Source organism: Pantherophis guttatus, chromosome 3 (genome assembly GCF_059756535.1).
Source record: "Pantherophis guttatus breed Tessera chromosome 3, ASM5975653v1, whole genome shotgun sequence".
Lineage (NCBI taxonomy): Eukaryota > Metazoa > Chordata > Lepidosauria > Squamata > Colubridae > Pantherophis > Pantherophis guttatus.
This window is the reverse complement of record NC_142065.1, coordinates 97,198,668-97,224,614: the sequence shown is the minus strand read 5'-3', so window position 1 is coordinate 97,224,614 and position 25,947 is coordinate 97,198,668. Positions and strand designations below refer to the sequence as shown.

Here is a 25,947-nt window from a genome sequence, read left to right as displayed (position 1 = left end):
ACACCAGCTGTCTGCAATTAAAGTAAGATCGAATCTCGCCAGGCTCAAGGTTGACTCAGCCTTCCATCCTTTCTAAGGTAGGTAAATTGAGGACCCAGTTTGTGGGGGCAATAAGCTGACTTTGTATAAATATACAAAAGTATGAAGGCTATTGCTTAACGCATTGTAAGCCGCCCTGAGTCTCCGGAGATCCAGACTGCAAAGAAAAATAAGAAAACATAAATATTTGCACACAAGTTATGGACATGCAGAGAACAGAAATATGTTGACTTTCTAAAAGATAGACAATAATAATAGAACCATTCCTGGTTTGTGACAGCTATACTATCTGTTTTCTCTCTCAACATTTAACAGAAAACCACATTTAACTTTCTTATATATCATCTATTTAACTTTCTTATATCTCATCTTCCTTTTCTCCCTCCCTCCCTCCCTTCCTTTTTCTCATCCATTATTTATTTTTAAAAGTTGCCTTCTTTCATTCTGACACATTTCCAAAGAGACAAAAATATCCTGAAACCTCCTGTAGCACAAAGCACATGATAATAATAAAATGGCATTTGACTGAAAGCAAAAAAAAGATGCAACCACAATATAAGAGGAAGATGTAAGCTCTTCCTTTCTCCATTAGGAGAAGGCATTCGTGGGTTGGGAGTGCACAGGAAGAAGAACTAGAAAGCAGAAGAGAAAATATTAATCCTTTCTTTCTCCCTTGCAAATGTCCTTTTTCTCAACTTTTCTTACTAAATTCCCCATGCACAGAGACAACCAAAAGCAGAGCAGGAAGGATATGAAACAGCAAGGTTGATGGTGGCATGAGGACAGATGGACATAGGGAAAATATAAAATTTGTATATTGCTAGTTTACCTATTGTATTGCTAGTTTATCTACTTGATTAATAAATGCAAACATTCAGATGATTTTTCCAAATTACTTCAAGCAGATAGAGATCATATCCTCTATCCATCCCTATCATATACTAACAGAGCAATCTGTTCCATTCAGTCACATGGGAATTAATAAGGAAATTATGAGTGCAATCTAAAATCAGGGAAGGAAATCCTTACACTGAGGACACAGATCTTTTCCCATGATATCTCTCACCCATCCTTAGTTAAGTTTTACTGACCTCAGGCATTAGCCATATTTTTTCATTCATTGCAAAGGAAAGAATAGAATCCAGTAAAAATGTTTCAGTTATATCAAAACTACAGAAAGAGATGATTTCCCAAAAAATGGAGGAAGTCTAATTTGCAGAAAACTGTGCACACAGTTAAACCATTGTTTAAAATCTGATCAAATTGGTGTTCTGAGTATTTCTGGTGAAGACAGAACAGGGTTAAGTCTTCATCACATTCCATTTTAAATGAGGTTAAGCCACAAAAGGCCAGAACATGAACTTGCAAGTAACAAATTAAGGGGAAAACATTTGAGGAGAGACAACAAAAATATCAGGCCTTGGGTAGTTTTCATGAATTCATGTTTCAATAATTTAAATGTAGTTCAGAGATGAGCTGTTGAGTTCATGGTGTTCTCTGAACTTAGTTGTTTTCCTGAAGATATTTCATTAGCAGGATAGATAACATCCAAGCTCAGATCACATCAAGATGAATTCAAGATGAACACATACCATGAATTTAAGTTCCCATGGGGTGAGCCATTAAGACCCTTTGAATGCAGCCAAATGTACATTTCTGTATATTCCTCTTTCATTATTTCATTATATTTCTTAGGTTTAAGCTAGTCATTGAACCAAACTCATATGAACAATTGTTTGCTATAGTCTGATATATCAAGCTTTTGGATTCAGGTTTAAATCATGCCAGATAAATATTTTCTGTTCCATATCATTTTTATATGATTTTATTTATATAGTAGTTCAGTCCCATTCCGTTCTGTTTGCTTTAATCTGCTTGTGCATTTTAAAGTGTCTCACAATAGGTAATTAAACATTTTGGTAGTTAAACATTTTTATATACCGATAGCTGGTGTTGTGGGATGTAAAAATGTTCAGGTATTTAAATGCACACTTTGATGCACATAAACTGTCAGGATTAACCCCTTTTGAGAGTTAATTCTTCCATCTCTAAAAAAAAAAAAAATCCAGGAAAAACTCCCCCTAGTGATAGAAAAAAATATATAATTCTGTGAGGTTTTATGGGTATTTTTATCCTATTGCTAATTTTAGATAGGTGAACCTGAAGAGGCAGCATTTCACTTCAGGACAGAGAAACTAAATTTATTTTCCTATTTATTCAACCTTGGTAAAAATTTCCACCATCTCCCTACATTCTAAAATTAAAATTTTTAAATCTTGCTCCAGATTTCCCCTACCCAATCCTAATTGCTGGACTACTTACTTTAGTGGACAAACAAGAGGAAAAGAAAAAAAAAATACTCCAAAGTATGTGGGGTGAAATGATTCGAATGATCATTCTGTCCCTGGAGCTCTCAAACAATTAAAAAGGAGCTTGAAGTAAGAATGACAAGCATTTATAACTTTTCCCCCCACTTTGGAGTTTTTAATGGGGAAGAGAAGGAAGTGGTGATGGTGGTGGTGGTGGTGGTGGTGGACGAGGAGGAGGAGGAGGAGGAGGAGGAGGAGGAGGAGGAGGAGGAGGAGGAGGAGGAGGAGGAGGAAGAAGAAGAAGAGGGAAAGCAGGAAAACTAGGGCTGGAGAAAGCTTAGAGAATGGCTTTGGACCTTCATACTGCCAGTAGTAGATTAAAATGCTTATAGCGTTTATAAACAAAAACAAAGAAAGCAACTTTCTTCATTCATTAAAATTGTTTCAGTTCATCCAACATCAGCTCTTGCAGTGAAACATGAATGCTTTTGGAGCTATGAAACATCAGCCCATTTGCTCTTTGCTGGGAGGAAGTCATCTATGTGTAATAAGAGGAAGAAAGATTTAAAAGGAGGAAATATTGGCAAAGAATCAGCAGCAGCCCAGAAAGGAGTGAGGCAAGCTGGGGTTTATTTTTAAAAAAATATAAAACCTAAGAAGTTTGCAAGAAAAATATTTACCTCACCAAATATTTCACCTTAATTAACCACGTTTAAATTTTACTGCCTGCTTGTTTGCATGCTTTAGGTTGGGTACCACCACTACCCAACACCAACACTCCCCACCCCCCAAAAAAAAAACCAATTTCAAGGGTCACAAACAGCCTTAACCTAAATAGAGACACTAAAAACAATGATAATAAGACAACAAAGATAAAGCAACAGAAATCTAAAAAGCTGTTCCATCAGATATACAAAGCCTTGGGGAAAGTGTGTTGGATGTTACTAGTTAGCATTGTATGAAGATTTGGTCCTTTCAAATTAAGCTCATTTCCTGATGATTTCAGGCAATGTGGCTCCAGAGAAAGTATTCTAGAGCAATGTTGCAAAAACATTTCAGCGCAGCTGGGTTCTCTTCCCAGCTAATCTGTGAATCCTACTTTGCAGAAAACAATATCTATTTGAACTGCTTTCCTGAAGGCAATCCTAATAAAAGAGCTTGTAATGTATGCCTGATTCAAAAATACAGAGTCAAAAGTAGGAAAGCAGGAGTCTATAGATCAACAGTTGGTTGCTGGATAGCTGAATGAGAAATTGCACAGATCCCAGATCACATTGCCAAAGCTTTCCCCACTCTAGTTTTATTTATATTATTATTACCCATATATAATATTTCTACTGATGTTACATTTATAATTAGCATACATATAATTTTATGCTGTAACCTTTTTCTCTTCTTTTCTGCAATATGTGACTACCCAAAATCTACTTCACTGTATTTGATAGGGATTCCCAGAAGAGAGACTTTTATTATGATTGATATATCAGAGCAGACAGCTTTCAATCTACATGCAAATTGCATGCAAATAAAAATACGCACAGTGGTATATTTTCATTGCATTAGTAAAACACACATTGCTACATTCCTTTCTTCTCTATAGCTTCAGAAAATGGATAAGGAAATTTAATTCTGAACTCCTAAGAGTTTCTGCTAGCACCATAAGTAGTAAACCATTCTGGAAATATTCAAAGGCATTTGACTGTCTGTCCCTAAGACATACTGCATCCTGGAAACTCACAAGCAGGATTCAAGAGTCATAGCCCTTTTCCACTGTTCCCTAGCAACCAACATTTAAGTATACTATACATCAGATTCAGCCAAAACCTCCATTCCAAGATGCAGTGACTTAACTCAGAGCAGAATATCTGCAAAGAAAAGGACTTCACCAAAAACATATTTTAATAATTGATCATATGTTATGGCTATTTCATTATAGAAAGGAGGTGGTTTTGATCTATATCTAATTTCTCATCACTTTTCAGATGAGGGTTGGTAGTTGAAGAAGAGAAGCGTCACTTGATAAGGGACTGGAAACTTTTAGTCACAAAATGACAGCCTTATCTGTTGATCGCAGTCATTGTTCATAACTTTTTCCAAACTAATAATAATAATGTGGCTTTAGTCAATCAGTAAAGATATTCTACAACTGACAGAACAAACATCCTCTTATCAATGGATCTCTGAAGACTGGTGGAACTTTCTTTCAATTTTTTTTTTAAATAAAAAGAACTTCCCACTAACCACAAGCAACGTTTAAATGTAAACACATGAAGATGACAACTCCCTAAAGCAGAAGGGAAGCACTTATTGCTTTCAGTAACACCAAGAAGGACGCATTAATATGAGACCTTGTTCTTTTTCAGAAGCAGATACCCAATGCTGTATCCTCTGCAAATCAAAAACTACCAAACGTGGTCAGATTGTGGCATACTTCTGATTTTAAACAGAAGCAAATAATTTCCTCAACCATCACAATAAAACCCTCCTCAAAAACTTGGAGGACATTGTGGTAAGTAAGCAACTAGTCTATACCTAACTGCCAGGGATTTTAAAAACAGCTACTGTATTATTTCAGGATAAAAGAGTCTAGAAGAGTAAGTACAGCATCATTTTAATAGGATCTCCTCAGTTTGAAATATTTTATTGTTTCATGTAGCATCACATGTTTGTGCTTCTAATAAAAACACCCAGAAACCTATTACCCTAATTCTGCCAAAGAGGTGAATTTCTGTTGCCTGTTATACAAGAATGAGTGGGTTGACGAGAGGCAGAAGGGATGGGGATACCATTAGTTCAGACTTTTGGGAAATAATTTATGTTCAACAACTATTAAGGGTAATTAATGAGTGTCTATCATTTAATTTCTTAATTCTTAGCTATTAACTCTGAATCAGTGGATATGAGCCATGTTCTAAACAATTTCTTCATACGCTTTCCCAGATTAGAAAAAAACTGTGATTAAGATACATATAGTTACAATGGAATACCTGCAACTAAAATAAGTCCACTACTGTGTAAATTGTATAATGCAAACTTGGTAAAGGTGAAAAATTAAGGCCTTGCAATATTAAGATATTATATTTCTGAAACTAAAATATATAAGATAGTCCAAGTTTAATATTTTTGATAGATGGGAGAGAGAAATATATTGAAGGCATGCGTCTTATTTGTGCCTATAATTGAAGTGCCCTGTGGTCAAAACATTTTTGAACAAAGAGCAAGTTTAAAGTAAGTTTAATAACAGCTTTATCCATTTGCTTTCACCATTTTTAAAAAAGGAACTAGGTTTGTTCATTCATATCTACTATGCAGTATATCTACTTATTACAACTCAATTTTAACATTTCACAATCATTGGACGAGTCATTGACAATGTGGAAGACTCAACAATCTTGTCTTCATGGAAAAACTCATTTACCAGATCAAATCACCTGAAAGATAGCACATCAGGGCCTTGATCATGTCAATGAGTTTTCACATTTCAGTGCTGATGCTGTTATTTATTAACCACTCAGGGATTTTGTAAACAGTGTAATATATAAGCCACAGTAATTTACAAATAAATGCACGCTGCATTGCTTTGGCTGGGTCTTCTTCCAAGAAAAATGTGCTGCATTTGTAGGACATGTAGGACATAGTGCTGCATTTCTTCCATAGGTGTGCTTGGAATAAGATGCACCAATTACCTTCTTTCGTGAAATCAATTTTGCTGCATTTCTGCATGAATTAGCTTCTCCATTTTTCTCTTTCATCAAGGAAGCAGGGAAAGAAAGAAAGAAAGAAAGAAAGAAAGAAAGAAAGAAAGAAAGAAAGAAAGAAAGAAAGAAAGAAAGAAAGAAAGAAAGAAAGAAAGGCTTCTCAATGGGTGGGGTTTTTTGGTTTCCAAGTTTATACATTCTAAAAGTAAATCTTTTAGTGAATATAAGAATTCAAAATGCATGGAAGAAGTATTTCAGTTTTAAGAAAAACTTATGTACAAGTGTAATAGGTTTTTGATACTCCCTATTGACAGTCAGGATAAATCCTCAATGCAGATAGAACTATAGTTGAATTAATCCAATCCTTATGGCAGGGATTTTCAAAATTTTCATCCTCAATCCAATAATAAATGAATTTGTATAACACCCCTCCCCCCATAAATAAAATTGATTCTATTCGTGCTAGGAAAGATATGACTATATTACTTACTAAAATATGGACCATATTCATACTTTCTTGACTTAAATTTATTTTCTCAGCACTATTAGTAAATAGATCATCTTTAGCCTTTTTCATACCAGGTAACAGAAATGTTTCTTCCCTTGGAAGTCTAGAAATGAACAATAGTGTGTAAAAATATAGAACTTCACTAACAACTGTACACACACTTCAATGGACACCCTCAAAGACTAAAAATGTCATGTGAGAAGTCAACTGCTGTTGTGAGTGATGGATGGTTTATGCTCAGTATTCAAGTGCTGACATTTTACAGTTTATTTTGTATGCAAGGTTTGTCCAGCGAAAACAGGAAGATTTGATAGTACTTCTGCTTTGTGTGCACAAGCATCATCAAAATTTAAATCACATACATAGTTGTGACTCACCATTAACTTGCTTGCGACCTCACCAAAGGCCAAGACTTATAATTAGGGAATTCTGCCTTGCTGAATGTTGAATTTTGCAAAAGCAGGTAAACCTTTTAAAAATGATTTGAAAAAAAGCAGATGATTTTATTAAGAGACGTTATACTTGTCAAAAAGCATAAAGCAGTCTTTTGTTTAACAGACTCTGGCTGATTGCTTCACAACTTTGTAAAGCTTGTGGCTCATTTTTGAGGAACTGAGAGGAAGGGTTCATGAAGATATCTGTTAGACTGAAAAACGTCTCATCTTAGATTCAATGAAAGCTACTGCATTTATGTCAAATAAAAACAAACAAGCAAATATACAAACATGGTTATTGAGTATGGTTAGAAGCCCTGAACGGTGCATTCCAGGGTTCTGGACTTTCAGGATAAATAGTCTATGTGTATTTAATTCGTTTATGAATTTGCTGATAGTAAAGGAAAGATCATAGTAGTTAACCACTTTCCTGAAATCTTGATGTGCCTGTTTCAGTTTGAAGTCTGACATCAGGTAACAATTGACTTCCATTAACAGCCAAGTCAAAAAAACAGAATCTCAATGCCAAGCAATTTATTTTGGTATGAAGTAAACCATTTCATAATCTCTTCTCCTGAAGTTGTTATCTAGCCTGGTAACAAAACATTCAGAAACCAACCCACAAGCTTGGAGAACGAACCTCCACTCTCATCTGAGCTACAGATATGTGCCACTATTGCTCTCTTCTCCTTCTTCATAAATGTATAATAGTGAGTTAAATAACTGAAAATTTGCTCTCTTTCAGAACACCCAGTTGCAGCTATTCTACTGTTTTATGATTAGTTAATCATAAAACTAGTTCTGGAAATAAAACATTTTGGTTTAAGGAGTACATTTCCAATAATCTAGAAACCACAGATGGATACAACAGCTGTATACCCAATCACATTTAAAGGGCAGATAACTGACTGCTGTATATTAGTTCTTCACACCTCAGCTTAGTCACATGGCATAGATCCTCTGACTGTATGTGTTTGTAGTAAACATTATCAGAGGACATAGGAAAGCATTGTCAGAGGAATCCACACAGGGGCAGCAAAGATGCTGCTTTTCCCTTGAATTGCTTTTCCACAAAGAAAAAGAACAATCCTCATCAGTGTATTTCCAAAAGTTCTATTATATTTAGCACATCTTAATTACCAGAAATATGGGCACAGGAGTGCAACACAATAAGAAAAGATACTTTGTGGATAATGATGTCACCAATATGCAAGGTGTTCCATGATGCAGATGCACTAAAAGTGAACTGGCATCAGGGAATTTACAATCTAAAATTAAGCTGTGAAAAACAAAAGAAAAAGAGGAAAATTGATGTATGTTAGATAGAGACATGCTAGATCTTCAACTTGGGTGCAGTTATATGTGGATATTTGAAATTTGAGGCTGTGGCTTCAAGGAACAGAGAGGTTATGAGGAATTTAGAAAGCTTTCATTATAAAGATATTCTGGGAAACTGACCCAGGCATATGGGAAAACAAAGGAAAAAGGGTATAATCTTGCAAGAATTGAAAGATAGCTAATAATCAGCATATTAACTCAACCTCATATGTACTGAGCTCAAGGTAAGCCTGGATAAGATGAAAACTACTTTGTTTTGTCTGGAAGGTGACCTAAAATCACATCAATACATAAGCATTATGATCTTTCCTGCATCTTACCAATATCCCTTGAACAGAATGCTTAAATATATTTGTTTTCTTCATCCAGGATTATGAATCGCAGTGTCTGTTGGCTTTGCAGTTTGTTCAGAGATGGCACAAACAGAATCATTTCCAAGTAAGTACAAACCAATCTACAAGAAGTCTTATTTACAGAACAAAGGGTAAAGGAAGAAACCAGGAATTTTCCGTTTTTTGAGAGTGAGTTTTACATGTTACTTATCCTACCTCCATTTATATACAATGTTGGAAGAGATAACAATAGAAGGAGGAAACTTTGGGTTAAATCCTATATGGGGGTCCATTCAAAATTCAAAGTGTGGTTTAGAGGTAAGTAGCTCTTTTTTGCTTTAAATAGAGAAAATGTAAATAAATGTCATTGATAAAATAGAAAGTTTCCCTTGCAGAGAGCCAGGATCAGGGGTGCTATTCAGCAGGTTCTGATAGGTTCTGGAGAACCAGTAGAGGAAATTTTGAGTAGTTTGGAGAACCAGCAAATACCAACTCTGGCTGGCTCCAGAGTGGGATTAGGGAAGGAGATTTTGCAATATCCTTCCCCCAGGAGTGGGGACAGAATGGGGATTTTGCAGTATCCTTCCCTTGCCACACCCACCAAGCTACGCCCACAGAAGTGGTAGTAAAAAAAAATTGAATTCCACCACTGGCCAGGATGGTGTGGTGATTACAACAGCTAGAACAAAAGAGAGTTAGGACCAAATCTTTTAGCCATGAAGCTCATTGTTGACTTTGAATATTTTCTCAGTCTAACAATCTTCATTGAAGAATAGAAAAAGGCGTATATATATATAAGTATGAATAAAGCCTAAATCTTTTGAGAATAGAAACCCCATAAATGGAGTAGCATGGGGAATCTTCAGTCTCCTGGTCAAATAAGTCTCTCAGGGGCTCATAGCTCTGATCAATAGTTCTAATTAACGTATTGCTTATATCTTTTCTGTTCCAGACCACGGGCAGGGTAAAACTACAATCAGTTAGGCATGGAGCTACAGTATTTGGATATTCTTTTGGAGTAATCCTAGAGATGCCAAATAAAAAGCAGTTGATGAAAGAAGGCTGAGTTCATTGTTAGCTGAGGATCTGTTGTCTCAGTCAGAGAATTCAGTGACATACACCCAGCAGTTATGAAAGGGCTGCTGATATTCAAGTTGAATCTAGTTGTGTATGTCCATTGATAGAATGGAATCTCTCCATAAATTACTTCAACCCCATTCAACCGTGACTCTATGCTTTCACTTTAATTTGCTTTGGGATGTGGGAGTTCAATAGATTTGGGGAGAAACTGGGTATATAGGGAAGGAAAGTTCCATTAAGCAAATAGGATACCATTTCTTCTACTACTACTACAACTACTATTACTACTACTCACACACACAAATGAGGTAGGGTTTTGACTGTACAGTTGTGACTGCAATGCTTTCTTTTATCTGCCCTGCTGACACTGCTCAGTAGTTCAAAATATAGTCTAAGGTGGAATTTTAAAAATGCAGACATTTGTTTTTCTTATTAGTATAATCTAGATTGGAAATTTAAGAATAATGAAAATAATTATTCCCCTACCAGCTGTAAACCACAAAGGCCATCTGTTGTTTTGTGTGGGGAGAGGAGTATTTTAGTCATATGATAAATATAGGAATCCCTGGGACTTTGTACTATAAACCATATGACTTGAACCAGTTGACCTAACAGTTTACACTTTCTTCTCCCCTATTTTTTCTCTTTGGTTAATGTTTTGCCTGATGAGTTCTGGACAATTAAAAAGCTGCACACCTTTTATTGCCATTTTGATGGTCCTAAATAGGGTGTCTGGGTGCTAAACAAACATAACCCAGATTACGTTGTCACCAAAGATTTCCTCATTTGATTGTTAATAAATGATTATCGGAGAGGAGTACTACAAGCATAATACATAGACATATGTGCATACATATCTTATTCATGTTGTCCAATAAAAATAGTGAAAAAGATTATAAATTAGCAAGCCTATAAAACCCTACAAACAGCCAAACTGGTTTATGAATCTTTTATTTGGCCTCAACATTCGGAAGCCAATTTTACTTTTAATCAAGAATGGATTACTACTAAAGTTCAAAATAATGAAGTTGTTTTTGTGAGTGTTTGGGAGGTGATAAGAGGCCAAAGGAGCAGATGAAAACAGATGCTTCTATTTTGTATCCCAGCACATGGTAGTCTAAGAGAGCTAATCTCTTCCATTTCTTTAATGCCAGAAAATCAGTTACTTCACTTCCCAACAGTGGGAATCCATAGTGACCTATCCATTTCAATAATTACAAAAATAGATTACTTCATAGTACTTTGTAACATAATGTAATATTACAACTTAAATTGCTACATTTTGTTATTTTTGTACTACTCTTCCTTTCAGTAATTTCTTTCTATAATAATACTTTATTGATTTTTAAATACAATATAATTTCGAATATAATGTCTGCAACCCTACTTGCCTAGGAACAGGTGCCGATCAACTCTCTGGGTCTATTTTTAAATGTTGATTAGGTTGCTTATTGGTATATTTGGTACAGTATATGCCAACTGGTATATTTCCCACTGCACCCATTGAGCAAGAATGACTAAATACATAGTTCAAAAGCAAGTACAATTTTCACTACAAATTACGATGTACTTACATCGGAGCATTTGAAACATGAATATTTCAAATTCTGAACAAAGGAGGCTTAAGTAAAATAAGTCCTAATGTTGCAGTAAGTTCAGTGGCAGTTATTTTCTATTAAGTATGTCCACTTTTACTGATGATGTCATTCATTCATTCAATCATAGTATACATAGACATAGTACCTTAAGAATAAAAAGATTTTCAAGGCTACTTCTAAAACAAAATACAAATAATGTTCTGCCTTAATACTGGAACTGGAGGTTCCATCATGTAAGCACCCAGTCATACAAACTGTTTCCTTATGGATTCATCTCTGAGGAGCAGAAAGATTAAAATTTTGTCTACCTGCTTGTTGCCATCTAGTTTTTATCCAGATTTCTGAAACTTGGATTTGCTGCCCTATCTTTTCTTGATAAGCAGGCCCACATGCAGTAATATTACAGCAATTGTAATTATTTTAAGTGATTATTTAAATTGTCTAAATACAGAAAATGCAGATGTGTTCTCTGCCATGGGAAATATTCATTAAAGGTAGCATTGCTTTTTTCTCTCCCCTTAGCTTGAAAATACCGGGAAACAAACTCAGGCAGTATTTGTGGATGCTCAGCAAAGCACAAGGATAGATCTTCAATATCCCTAGTCTTAGATTTTATTAAAGCTAGTTGTGAAAATGTGGTCATTGGCTGCTCTAACTTTGTGTTTTCTCTCCCTGCCCTTGCTTCTCAAAGGATAAGCCTGGAAGAAGTACTTCAGTGGTCTCAGTCTTTTGAAAAGCTTATGGCTACTAAATGTGAGTAAATACATGATTATTAATCAGAACAGAACAGTAAAATGGAATGGGAATAAGTAAAGGGCATTTATGGCATAGGACATATTCAAATAGCCAATGCAGCAGGCCATCTTCCAGCATGAAGTATACCAACATAAATCTTCTCCCTCTATATAACTGATGTCAACTCTGCCTCATTAACAAGATTGGGAAATAATGCTATCTTGACAGTTTCCTGCAGGGCAAATTAAAATGCATCAATTGGTGGATTTCCCAGGCAATGATCCACCAATCATTGTCTTTAAAATGTGGCAAGTTGGGTTGGACTGGGCAGGGAGACAAGTTCTGACAAATGCCTAGAATGGTGAGTTTAGCCATCTTTTCAAATCTGATTGGGAAGGTCCCAGTAAAGCAGGAGAGGAAGACCCAAAATGTCTTCCCCCCCCCTATGTTTTGGCTGAAGATAAAGTTGAAACTAGTACTAGTAAGTAGATAAAGTAGAAACTGATCAGACAAATGGGTGTCAGAAGTTTCAAGCTGATTTATGGCAACCTAAAGTAATTATTTTTCACTGGGGAATTCTTACCGATGGAGGTCTGCTAAGGACATTTCAGATTACTCCTCTTCTCACTTTGTAATATGCTATCATTCCCAATCTGTCTAAAATGCAAGTGTTCCCCACAGAAAATGATTCTGTTACAACAAATATCATTTCTTCCAGGTCAAAAAGAGAAACTGCAAACTCTTCAAAAAAAATATCAGTTAACAAAAATCTGCACTGACTTTTAAAGAATTTAGATCACTCCATGCACGGTATATTTCTCAAACTCAACAAAATGCAAATTTTCTGAAAAACATCCACCGATTGCTCTCCATAATGCATTGTGTGAGATGAGGTGAACTTAAACAAGTGGCTATACCAGCAGTTGAACCATCTGCCAGAACTAGATTTTCAGGATGAGTGATTTTCAGGACGAGTGGGGGATATCTGCCTTTTCTGCTTTACTGAGAAGACCCCACATATCCACTGATCACAAGGATCAAGCACTAGATCATCCACCCACCCCACAGATAATCAATGATTAACTCTCTTACACTCTCCCTCTTTCACTCCATCACTTGCATCCTCTCTCAATTATTTCTCTTTTACTTGTTCTTCTGTCACGTTCCATCTCACTCTCCTGCTCACTCTGTGCTAATCAGTTTCCCCCATGCTCCATCACCTACTCTATTACCCATTCAGTCTGCATTTATCTCTTTCCTCACTTTCACACTCTTTACTGCTCTCTAACTCCTTCTCTATCTAAAAACAGGCTGGGGAGACCCTTGACAGCCATTGGCAGTGTCAGACTTCATCTCACAGACAGGACCAAACCACTTAGCCAAGCTCAAAAGGCATCCAAGAACTTCTTCAATATTTATTGAAGGAACTTAAGAAACAATAACAAAGAAGCTCAGCAACGGCTATGTTTCAAGAATACGATCTATATTTAGAAATAACATTCACAACCTTTTGCTTATTTTTTCTATTCCTTACCCTGGATAAGAGACTACTCAGCCCTGCTTTTGGGCACATTGGCTCATTTGCTTACGTTCTTTGGATTTTCCAGACTGGTATTTCTTTTTAAAAAGAATTTCCTCTGCTGAAGTCAAAATACCTATGGTGGATGTTACTGCTAATCAGAAGGGGTTTTTTTGGGGGGGGGAGGTTTTGCATGCAAATAAGATCTAAGGTACCAAGGGAGAAAATGAGAGACTGAGTTTTAGTCCTGCTATACCCATGAAAACCAGCTTGGTGACCTTGGGACACACTCTGTCTCTCAGTCTAATTCACCTCACGGGGTTCTTGTTGTAGGGAAAATAAAAAGAGGAAGGTATGTTGGATATGTTTGCCATCTTGAGTTATTGTAAAATAACAAAGGTGGGATACAAGTAAATTAATAAACATTTTATTTTGGAGTAACAATACATCAGATACCCAGATAATTAGAAATAGAGACAGAGATATATAGAGATAAATAGAGATTGAGATTGAGAGATAGAGATGATAGAGATATATTAAGCCTAATATAAGAAGCCAATATAGGTAGACATATAGATAAACATATAGATATATCTATATAACTGGCCATGTCCTTGAGAATGAGAATACTAAGAAAAATGAAAAATATTCCCCTGAATATTCCCTTAACTATAAAGGTAAAGGTTCCCCTCACATATATGTGCTAGTTGTTCCCAACTCTAGGGGGCGGTGCTCATCTCCATTTCAAAACCAAAGAACCAATGCTGTCTGAAGATGTCTCCGTGGTCATGTGGCCAGCATGACTAAATGCCAAAGGCGCACAGAACGCTGTTACCCTTAACTATATATTATGGTAAATGGAAGGGAAAACAAAATAGCTAGTTATCTGCTGAGGTAATTTTCACTTCCTGTTATAATCTCAGCGCCTCAGAAAATGATTCTTCATAACATATCTTATACAGAGAATAAAACATAACTGTTACCATAATTACTTTTAGTAGAGTTTGCAAATCAATGGTTGACGTATTATTTTCAGATGGGCCAATCGTCTACAAGTCCTACCTGAAGACTGAATATAGTGATGAGAACATGGAATTCTGGGTGGCTTGTGAAAAGTATAAGAAGATTTTATCACAGAGGAAAAGAATATCAGAGGCACAGAAACTTTTTAAGGAATTTATCCAACCCCAGGCTCCAAAAGAGGTAAATTAATAAATTGGGCAGGAATACAATATAATTTCTCATTTTGCAAAGAACTGTGTGAATGCTCTCACAGATGTTGAGCATTTTAAATAATTTCTCCAAGTGGACAATTTATATTACAGATTGAAACCTTACCAATAGCTTTTGTCTGTGGAGATTCTCAGTCATCCAGGTCATGGTTGTCCCAAAGATGCTTTTTTTTCAAGAGGCAACTGGACCAGAAAATCCATCTGCCTCTTGAAAAAAAGCACCTTTGGGACTTACCAATAGCTTGTATGATGAATAAGAATTTTATTTCTTTACAGATGAGGAATACCTCATTAAATCTCAACATAAGACTACACAAGTAGGCTGCTAGCAAGAGATATATCTCTAGAAGGCCACCTTTATAAATAAATGCATTACAAATAAAAGTACAATGAATTAACGATGCATCAAATACTATAGAGCCTTAGTGGCACAGCAGACTAAAGTGCTGTTAAGTAACACCAGCTGCCTGCAATTACTGCAAGTTCAAATCTCACCAGACTCAAGGTTGACTCAGCCTTCCATCCTTTCGAGGTAGGTAAAATGAGGACCCAGATTGTGGGGGCAATAAGCTGACTTTGTATAAAAAAGAACACCGCTTGGGGGGGGGGGCAAAAGCCCTACTAAACAGGTATATACAAAAGTATGAAGGCTATTGCTTAACGCATTGTAAGCTGCCCTGAGTCTCTGGAGAAGGGCGGCATATAAATTGAACCAATAAAATAAATAAATAAATAAATAAATAAATAAATAAATATAGTATCCATGGTAAGAATTTATTTTTTTCTTACAACAACAAACTTGTCAGCGAATTTGGGCTGTGAATAACTGGCTTCAAGTCACCCAGTGATCTTCTATGACACCTATTTGTGTCACTTTAGCCAGCATCATAGCTTCTAGATCACACTACCTCTAATATTTGTTGGTCTTTGGTAAAGCAGTAGGCCTGACCTTTAGTTCTAAGTCCATCTTGATGTGTTTTTTAATTGGAATACATTTGATTTGGCTTCAGTTATTCTGCATTGTGGTGTTTTGTGTGTTTTCCTATTGGTTTCTCTGTTTTTATGCTTTTAATCATACACAAGTTACCCAGGTTATTTGCAAATTGAGTAGCTATACCCAGATAAATAAATTTTATGACATTGTCAAGATTTCCATCTTTCTTGATGCCACTTTTGTCTTTTTTTACATTCTTCAGCATCTTACTCTGTCTAGTCTCTTAGCTTCTGACTATTCTTTAAAAAGTAAAATAAAAACTACTTTCCTTGTTTGTTTGTTTGTTTGTTTGTTTGTTTGTTTTTGTTTTTCAGATTAATATTGACAGTCCAGTGAGAGAAGGTATTACCTTGAAGATTCAGGAACCAACTCAGTGTTGTTTCGATGAGGCTCAGAAAATTGTTTATCTGCATATGGAAAGAGACTCATATCCCAGGTTTCTTAGCTCAGAAATCTACCAAAGCCTTATCTTCACTCTTTCAGCCCAGCAACAATCAACATTCTGTCTCAAAGAGGAAAAGTGAGAGCTTTATTTTGAGTTTCAAAATCAGATAAAAGCAAGCAGGGCACTTTCGTAATATATTACACTGCAATTCCCATCATTCCCAGCCAGCAACACCTTTCCCGATTTAATGCCCTCTGAGTTGCACTCAAAATCATGTCCCTGAGTTTAGAGAAGAACGCACTAAATGAACGCACTTAGAAAATATAAATATTTTGACATGATGATTACTTTCTTGTTTTAAGTTGGCATGGGAACGTTTATATAAAATGGAACTGTAAAATTCAAAGGTATCAACTAAAGCTTTAGTATTGCCTGAATAATGGAACCATCACAGTGTTAGAGGCTGATGTGGTTGAATTAACCAAGTACTCAGATCAGAACTTCTAAGTCTTAGCAAATTCTTGATCTAACACTGCTCTGTGGCACTTCCTGCCTTATGCAAGCTACAGCATCAATAGCCAGAAACTCTATCAACATTCAGCCAGTCACCCAGCCATTAAGCTATTAAGCCTCTTTTAAACAATTCAAGGAAGACTACAGTTGCTGCTAGCATTCACCCTACACGATGAAAAATCCACAGCAAACAAGATAGAGTACTGTATAGGTAAATCCGTAACAATATATTAAGGGCAAGCTATATTTATAGTATTATATTAAAAATCTATATAACGCTGGTATCATTACCTTTTAAAATTTACTTTTGTTTTAAATAGTATATTTTTAGAAATTTTGTTCACCCCCACCCCCTAAAAGAACTGTAGTTATTGGGTGGTTTAGAAATACAGGGATATCAAATTAAAGTGCTTCAGAACTTAACTGATATAGAAAGGTAGTTGTAATTCAAACCTATGTTTTTCAAAGGAAATAAGCAGACATCGAACACAAACAGTGAAAGTTAACAGTGAAGTTAATATGAATATAAGTAAGTAAGTGAACATAAGTAATGAGTGAATTTAAGTGAAAGGGGAGATCATTTGAAAGATACTTAAATTATTTTTTCTTACAATATTTATATTTAATAAAATGCAAATGAACAATCCAATTAAAGTTGGATATTATTAACATATTAATAATACATTTTATTAACAATAACATTCTTTTATTTATTATCTTATTTGAGTGACCATTTCTCCTCAATTATGCCTAACCCATCCCATTAGGTTTGGTAGGAGATGTATGCTCTAGGTTTTTCTACAGTATTAGGGAATGTATTTAATAAAATTGCTAATATATACTGTATAGTCATGGGGAAGTGCCATCTGGTGGACCCCAGAAAGAAAGCCTTCTCTGCCATGGGGTCCACCCTTTGGAACATGATCTCTCCAATAATTATACTGGATCTGACTTTGCTGGCTTTTCACAATGCCTTAGAGGCAGAGTTTTGTCCCTAAGCTTAAGGATCCAGATGCTTGGCAGCGCCTGTTGATCTGTTGAGGTTGTTTTTATCTCAAATACTGGTGATTTATTGTTGTTGTTATTATTTTATGGTGTTTTCCATTGCTGTTAGCTGCCCAATGTCAAGATTCTGAGATGGGCAGCCATGTAAACTAAATAAATAAACAAAATTGATTGGAGAGGTTGACAGAAGGCAAGGTGGCTACGTTCTATCACTGATAACTCAAGCAGAAGCTTATAAAAACTCAGATCAGCAGTTACAAAATACAGTTCTGAAGAAATGACAGGCTGCAAAGCAGGGGTGAAATCTACTTACTATCCTTACTGGTTCGGAAGCGCACGCACTCGCTTCGTTCGCGTGTCACATGCACATGCAGACCTGCACATGCACAAAACCTTCTGCTCATGCGCAAAACCTTCTGTGCATGCGCAGAAGGTAAAAGCACATTACTTACTGGTTATAATGAGGAAGTAATGGCACGTGGGTGGGCGGAGCTTCACTCCACCATCACTACCAGATTGCCGAACCACCGGCCAAGATTGCTACCGAACTGGGCAATCCGGTCTGATCCGGGAACATTTCACCCCTGCTGCAAAGTGACTAAACAATTGCACAACAAAACTAACGAATTCTGCCTACCTTTTTCCATCTCCTTTTCAATCTGGCCATGCCCACTTCTAGGATCACAACTTGACAGGACTCAAAGAAATAATGTGCAGCCCTGATCTCCAACATGATAGAATGAGATGATCAGATGTTATACTGATACGTTATCTAGAATAGTTGACAGTCACAGTACTTAGGTTAGGGGTGGATGGCAGGACTTTTTTTTGAAAATGTAAGAGACCGGAGTTCAATAAGAACTTAATATTGTACAGAAAAGATAGTAGAATATACATTGATTCTTTTCATTGGACTCTGTGTAAACAAGATTTGAACTACCATTGTTTTCTATCCATTAAATGAGTGACTCTCGATGGCAATACTGTGTGGAGAATCCTAAGACTGATATTAAACTTTTTAATAAATTAACTTTATTGCCTTGAAATAAAAGTTTTAATTCATGATATCATTCTATTTATTGTTCAGACACTGCAAAAAAAACCCTCAGCTTGTGAGGCCTGCTGCAGCCTCCCTTGGAGATGCCCTAAAGTTGTTTTTCATGTGTTTATCTTTACGTTAATTTCTACGATTACTCTTCTGATCACCTCTTATGCGGAATAGTAGGGGCTGCATGGTTTTTAAAAATTGGGAGAAGGCATGAGATAATGCTTGTCTGGGCTTAAAGTAGTGGGCCACCAAACATATATTCATGTAAAGCAAGATATCTCTTAATAACGAGTTTATACCATTTGTGCGCATCCATTAGTTATTTGCTCTATGGGATAAGAGGGAGAAGAGGGTGGGTTGACCCAAATGACCAGCTTGCTCAAGCTTTCTTACCATGTTTTGAGGATAAGAATACGCAATGCAATCCTGTCTCCACTTAACTAGTGCTGTCTGATTTGCAGACTGCACGTGTTGGTAGGCAAATCTATTCCAATTGACCATTGCACATTATAGCAATAATAAACTTCCTTGGTCCTTGGTTGTTATTCCTCACAGCCTTTATTTTTCCAATTGATTGATGGAACAGTGATATAGACACAGAATAATATAGTCCTACTGCTAGAGGGATCTTGGAGTCCTAGAGGACAACCGTTTAAATATGAACCAGCAGTGTGCTGCAGCTGCCAAAAGAGCCGACACAGTCCTAGACTACATTAATGGAGGGATAGAATCAGTGGTGAGATTTAAGTAATTTAACAACCGGTTCTCTGCCCTAATTATTTCTTCCAATAACCAGTTTGCCAAACTGCTCAGAAAGTTAATAACCGGTTCTCCCAAAGTGGTGCAAACTGCTGAATCCCACCACTGGATAGAATCAAGATCACATGAAGTGTTAATACCACTTTATGATGCCTTAGTAAGACCACACTTGGAATATTGCATCCAGTTTTGTCCACCACAATATAAAAAAGATGTTCACACTCTAGAAAAAATGTAGCCAAGAGCAACAAAGATGATTAAGGGACTGGAGGCTAAAACATATGAAATATGGTTGTAGGAATTTGGTAATTTAATAAAAAGAAGGACTAGGGATGAAATGATAACAGTGTTCTAATACCTAAGGGGCTGCCACAAAAAAGAGGGGGGTCAACCTATTTTCCAGAGCACCTGAAGGCAGGCCAAGAAGCAATGGATGTAAAGTAATCAAGGAGAGAACCAACCTACAACTAAGGAAAAAATTCCTGAAATTGTGGATGCTCCAACACTGGAACTTTCAAGAAGAGATTGGACAACCATTTGTTTGAAATGGTATAGGATTTCCTCCCTGAGCAGGCAGTTAGACTAGAAAATATCCAAAGTCCCTTCCCTTCCAACTCTGCTATTTTGTTCTTCTGTTAATTTGATGATTTGTCATCAATGGATAAGTTACAAGATCATTCCCCCCCAAAAAAATCAGAATTGTGAGATTGTTGGAATGACATACCTGTATCAGTTATTGCTGGTATTAGATTATGCTTAGCCTTTGAAGAAAGATGCACTGTTTACTTCTCCCACTTTTGGAAACACAACTGACCATTCCTTATGTCACTTGCTAGCAATGGACAATCATAAAAATAAAACAAGATTCTTGCAGCACAATCCTATACCCCTGAATTCATCTTACTCCTAGGGAACCGTTGACAGAATAGACATCTTAGAAATAACTAGTGATATAGGGGCTTCTGGTGCCAGATAACAAACAGTCAAACAAAACCTTTTATATTTTTTGCTAAGCTACAGGCATGTATCTTCTCAGTTACTGCAAGAGGATTAAAATCCTCTTGTTTCACTAGAAAAGAAGAATACAAACTGAGCATAATATTTATGAAGCAAAGAGATTCCATCTGAAACTTGAAATCTGTATAAAAGACCTGTTGGTAAATGGATAAATGAGTTTCCTCATAAAACTAAAATTCAACAGAAGGCCACAAAGCTGTTTTCCCTAGAGTATTGTTAATTAAATGTAATGTGAATATTTAACAATTCCTTATATTGTCAAAAGGCAATTCATAAATCAGCTTAACAGTGTTGACTCCAGTCTGCAAGGCAGCACAAATTATGCTAGCTTACATTTGTTCCATCTATACTAGCAAGATAACTAACAAGTGTGGGAAGAAATGTCCATCTGGTTCAGTTCCAAGCTGGGAGAAAGACACTGGAAACATGAAGGATGATTGGAAAGAAGGTTTAATGATGAACAGAACCACCAAGCTCATGGTTCTGGTGCAGCTGACAAAATGAAGTTGAGGGTGAGGGGTTTTTTATAACTTCTTTAAACTTTGCACTTGAGCTTCCTGTTCCTGTGCAAGAATATGTATTCTATTGGTTATTGTCAGACTCCCATGGGGCTGTGTAAGGGTTATAGCTGGCTCTATAAGCAAAGAACAAATCCTAGATGTTTGTCTTAACTCCAGTGGTGGGATTCAATTTTTTTAACAACCGGTTCTGTGGGCGTGGCTTAGTTGGGGGTGTGGCTTGATGGTCATGTGACTGGGTGGGTGTGGCTAGCTGGTCATGTGACCGGGTGGGCGTGGATAGCTGGTCATGTGACTGGGTGGGTGTGGCTATGTGCATAGGGACTACTTAGAGGGCTGAAAAAAGTCACTTCTGATTGGTCCTCGCACTTCTGACTGGTCCTCGCACTTATGACCATCCTCACATTTATGCCCATTGCGGCATTCTTAACAACCGTGTCACTCATTTCACAACTGCTTCTCTTCATCATGGTGACAAGATAGAGCAAAAATGTAAAATGTGAAGACAGTCGTAAGTTCGAGGACTGGTCAAAAGTACGAGGACTAATCAAAAATAACTTTTTCAGCCCTCTGAGTAGTCCATATTTATTTTTTATTTATTTTATATTGGATTTCTATACCGCCCTTCTCCCTAAGGACTCAGGGCGGTGTACAGCCAGATTAAAAAACATGCAGAACAAATATTAAAAACAATTAAAAGATATATAAATTTGGCCCAATTAAAACTCATTTACCAATTAAAAACGTTTAAAACATTTAAAAACAGTTAAAAATTTCATCTTAAGCCAGCCCGGCTTGTTTAAATAAATGGGTTTTAAGGGCGCGACGGAAGGCACTGAGGTCTTGGATTCTCCTTATCTCTGGGGGGAGCTGATTCCAGAGGGTAGGTGCCCCCACAGAGAAGGCCCTCCCCCTGGGGGTCACCAGCCTGCATTGTTTGGCTGATGGCACCCCGAGGAGGCCCTCTCTGTGGGAGCGCACGGGTCGCTGGGAGGTCGTCGGTAGCAGCAGGCGGTCTCGCAGATAGCTAGGCCCTATGCCATGGAGCGCTTTAAAGGTGATAACCAACACCTTGAAGCGCACCCGGAAGACAACTGGGAGCCAGTGCAGCTCGCGCAGGAGCGGTGTTACATGGGAGCGCCATGCTGCTCCCGTCACTACCCGCGCTGCTGCGTTCTGGACCAGCTGGAGCCTCCGGGTGCTCCTCAAGGGGAGCCCCATGTAGAGAGCGTTGCAGTAGTCAAGGCGAGAGGTGACGAGGGCATGAGTGACTGTGCACAGGGAATCCCGATCAAGAAAGGGCCGCAACTGGCGAATCAGGCGAACCTGACAAAAGGTCCCCCTGGTTACAGCCGTCAGATGTTCCTCCAAGGACAGCTGCATATCCAGGAGGACTCCCAGATTGCGAGCCCTCTCTGTGGGGGCCAATGACTCGCCCCCAATAGTCAGTGATGGAGTCAACTGACTATATCGGGATGCTGGGAGCCACAGCCACTCAGTCTTGGAAGGGTTGAGCTTGAGCCTGTTCCTCCCCATCCAGACCCGTACAGCCTCCAGGCACTGGGACATCACTTCAAGGGCATCGTTGGGGTGGCCTGGGGTGGAGATGTACAGCTGGGTGTCATCAGCGTACTGGTGGTATCTCACCCCAAAGCCACGGATGATCTCACCCAGCGGCTTCACATAAATGTTGAACAGAAGGGGCGAGAGGACCGATCCCTGCGGCACTCCACAAATGAGAGGCCTCGAGGTCGACCTCTGCCCCCCTGCCAACACAAACTGCGACCGGTCGGAGAGAAAGGAGGAGAACCACCGCAACACGGTGCCTCCCACCCCCAACTCTTCCAGCCGGTGCAGCATGATACCATGGTCGATGGTATCAAAAGCCGCTGAGAGGTCTAACAGGACCAGAACAGAGGAACAACCCCTGTCCCGAGCCCTCCAGAGATCATCAACCAACGCGACCAATGCCGTTTCTGTGCTGTGCCCAGACCTGAAACCCGACTGGAACGGATCTAGATAAGATGTTTCCTCCAGGAATTGCGGAAACTGTCGTGCGACCACACTCTCAACAACCTTCGCCATAAAGCGAAGGTTGGAGACAGGACGATAGTTGGCCAATATTGCCGGATCCAGGGACGGCTTCTTGAGGAGAGGCCTCACCACCGCCTCTTTCAAGGCGGTGGGGAAGTAACCCTCACTCAACGAAGCGTTGATAACACCCTGGAGCCAGCCTCGTGTAACCTCCCGGGAAGCCAGTACCAACCAGGAGGGACACGGGTCCAGTAAACATGTGGCCGCACTAAGTCTCCCCAAAATCCTGTCCACATCATCAGGAGTCACAGCATCAAACTCCTCCCAGATAACATTCTCAAGACTATTCCTCGTCACCCTGCCCTGATCTACCCAGTCAGAGTCCAAATCCCCCCGGATCTGGGCGATTTTGTCATACAGGTATTGTCCGAAATCCTCCGCCCTGCCTTCTAAGGGATCCTCCCGCACTCCTGGATGGAGCAGGGCGCGGGTCACCCTAAACAGGGCAGCCGGACGATTCCCTGATGACGCAATAGAGGCGGAAAAGTAGTTAGACTTTTGCACAAAAGGACTACCCAGAGGGCTGAAAAAAGTGATTTCTGACAGGTCCTCGCACTTTTGACTGGTCTTCGCACTTATGACTGGTCAACATTTATGCCCGTTGCGGCATTCTTAACAACCGTGTCACTCATTTCACAACTGCTTCGCTTCACCATGGTGACAAGATAGGGCAAAAATATAAAATGTTAGGACAGTCGTAAGTTCGAGGACTGGTCAAAAGTGCAAGGACCAGTCAAAAATAACTTTTTCAGCCCTCTGAGTAGTCCATATGCATAAAAGGATACAGCAATAGAGCGGGATGAAGGAAGGGAAGGGAAATTAGAGTAGGAGTGAGGGTAAGAGAGGGAGGAAGAGAGGAGGAGAAGGAGAAAGGAAGAGGAAGTAGGGAGGAGAAGAAGGGGGGGAAGAGAAAGTAAGAAGGAAAGAAAAGACAGGGGTGGTAGGTTTGAGGAGAAAGATTGCTGTACAATAAAAAAGATAAAAGGGAAGAAAGCCAACCCCAAACAAATATAAAGATGTTAAGATAAAGAATGAATTGTTAAATTTTAAAGAATAAAAGAGAACAAATATGAATAAATAGCAATAATTAGAAACACACATACAAACATACAATGTATTTTCTTTGAACAGAGTATTTGGCCGGTTCACAAATTTAACCAGTGTTTAGTCATTTCAATTAAATTTACAATTTCTATATTTTCTTTTTGCCATATTTATTCCTCATCTATTTTTTAAAAAAACCAATATTACCCTTCATCCTCATCTCTAATCTTAATCAAATCCAATTTTTCCCTTCTATTCTATATTATACCCCTTCCCATTGTCATCTATTTTTAGATCCATCCTCACATTGGTTAATTATTGGTTAATTGGTTAATATTACAGTTGTTTAATGCAAATTCAACATTTTAATATAAATCAATTAGTTATATAACTATCTTTTTTGTATATTAATCAATATGAACATGAATATTCCAATTATTTTCATGCAATCCAATTTCTTACAAATCAATTAATTATATTTACTAATAATAATAAACCAAATAATTTCCCCCATATATTCCTCCAAACTACAACTTAACCATTTCTGCTTTCAACACAATATACAATTAATAGTATCTCAATTATTACAATTCCCTAGTTAAATAGAGCTTTTTTTCTTTTGTGTTTTAAAATCTTGAACTCTCCTCTTTTTCCCTAAATTTCCCATTGTTTGCACCTACCTTTTTTGATGAGGAAAAAGAAAAAAAAATCTCTCTCTGCCTCATTTTGTCACGTTGCAGCAAAGACCCTGCTTTACTTTCGGTTTTGCTTTTTCAGCATAGCTAGGCTAGGGGGGAAAAAATCTGCTCGAGCACTCTTTGCAGAGAGCAATAGAGCCCTGGCAAAACAGCTGACAGCAAATCAGCTGAGAGGCGGGAGGCCGATCTAATCAACTTGTGCTAATTAACCGATGCTGAAGCTGAAGGGGCTGTTTTTTCTTGCTGTTTGCTTGCAAGGAGGTAAGTGCCGCGAGGCACAGGGCAAAGGGTGGGGGCCACCCTCCTTGCCATTTAGCTCCTCCTGCCGCCCCCCTTTCCTCTTACCACCCCCTAAGGCATTCCACCGCCCCCCAGGGGGTGGTACCGCCCACTTTGGCAACCACTGGCTTAACTACTTAACAACCGGTTCTACTGAAGTAGAATCCCACCACTGGGTCTACCCATTTATTTTTGCAGGCATCGGTCTACTCATTTCTTTTCTTTTAACACTGATCAGCTGTAGGGCGGCTCTTTGAAGCCCCGCAGCAGCTGTGAGGCCAATAAAATTATAAAAAAATACTGAACCGTTTGTTAAATTGCTGGCTCGCCCACCCCTCGCCCAGTGGTGTGGAGGGGCGGGGCAAGGGGCAGGGTGACCCAGAAATTTAACAAACGGTTCGGCCGAACCGCCTAGAACCAGCAGAATCCCACCACTGCTTAGCTCCCAGGTTTAGTTGAAGTTTGCTGGGGGTAGTGCAACTGAAAGGGTGTTTGGCAATTCCTATTGTGGCTGAGGGCTAATCCTACCTTTGTTCAGACCTTGCTGCAGGGAATTTCAAAATATCCTGTCTTGAATGGATTTCTGCCTGCAGTATTTGCTTTGCCTATGAATAGAGCTACCTAAATACTTGGCTTCTTTCAATAAACTCTTTATCTCTTAAGTGCTGACATCTGCTGAGGACTATTAAGAAAAGTGGGGGCTGTTTTCTGTCTCCAAGAGCATGTTTCTCCATTTCTCCTTTAGGGAAATATAATATTCTGCCTTTTAAT

At 38.2% G+C, this 25,947-nt stretch overlaps 1 protein-coding gene across 1 annotated transcript; it reads left to right on the top strand.

Annotated features, from left to right (window-relative positions):
* The first annotated feature begins 4,650 nt into the window (after nucleotides 1–4,650).
* Nucleotides 4,651–18,784, top strand: RGS13 (regulator of G protein signaling 13). Its single transcript, XM_034409596.2, has 5 exons — nucleotides 4,651–4,857; nucleotides 8,696–8,764; nucleotides 12,028–12,089; nucleotides 14,627–14,793; nucleotides 16,131–18,784. The coding sequence occupies exons 2-5, from the start codon at nucleotides 8,700–8,702 to the stop codon at nucleotides 16,338–16,340; spliced, it is 504 nt and encodes a 167-aa protein (XP_034265487.1). The 5' UTR covers nucleotides 4,651–4,857; nucleotides 8,696–8,699; the 3' UTR covers nucleotides 16,341–18,784.
* The last annotated feature ends 7,163 nt before the right edge of the window (nucleotides 18,785–25,947 follow it).

Coding starts and splice junctions, on each gene's coding strand:
- RGS13 (XM_034409596.2), top strand. CDS start 8,700: ATGAATCGCAGTGTCTGTTGGCTTTGCAGTTTGTTCAGAGATGGCACA. Junction 12,090..14,626: donor AAAGCTTATGGCTACTAAAT/GTGAGTAAATAC, acceptor TATTATTTTCAG/ATGGGCCAATCGTCTACAAG. Junction 14,794..16,130: donor AACCCCAGGCTCCAAAAGAG/GTAAATTAATAA, acceptor TTTGTTTTTCAG/ATTAATATTGACAGTCCAGT.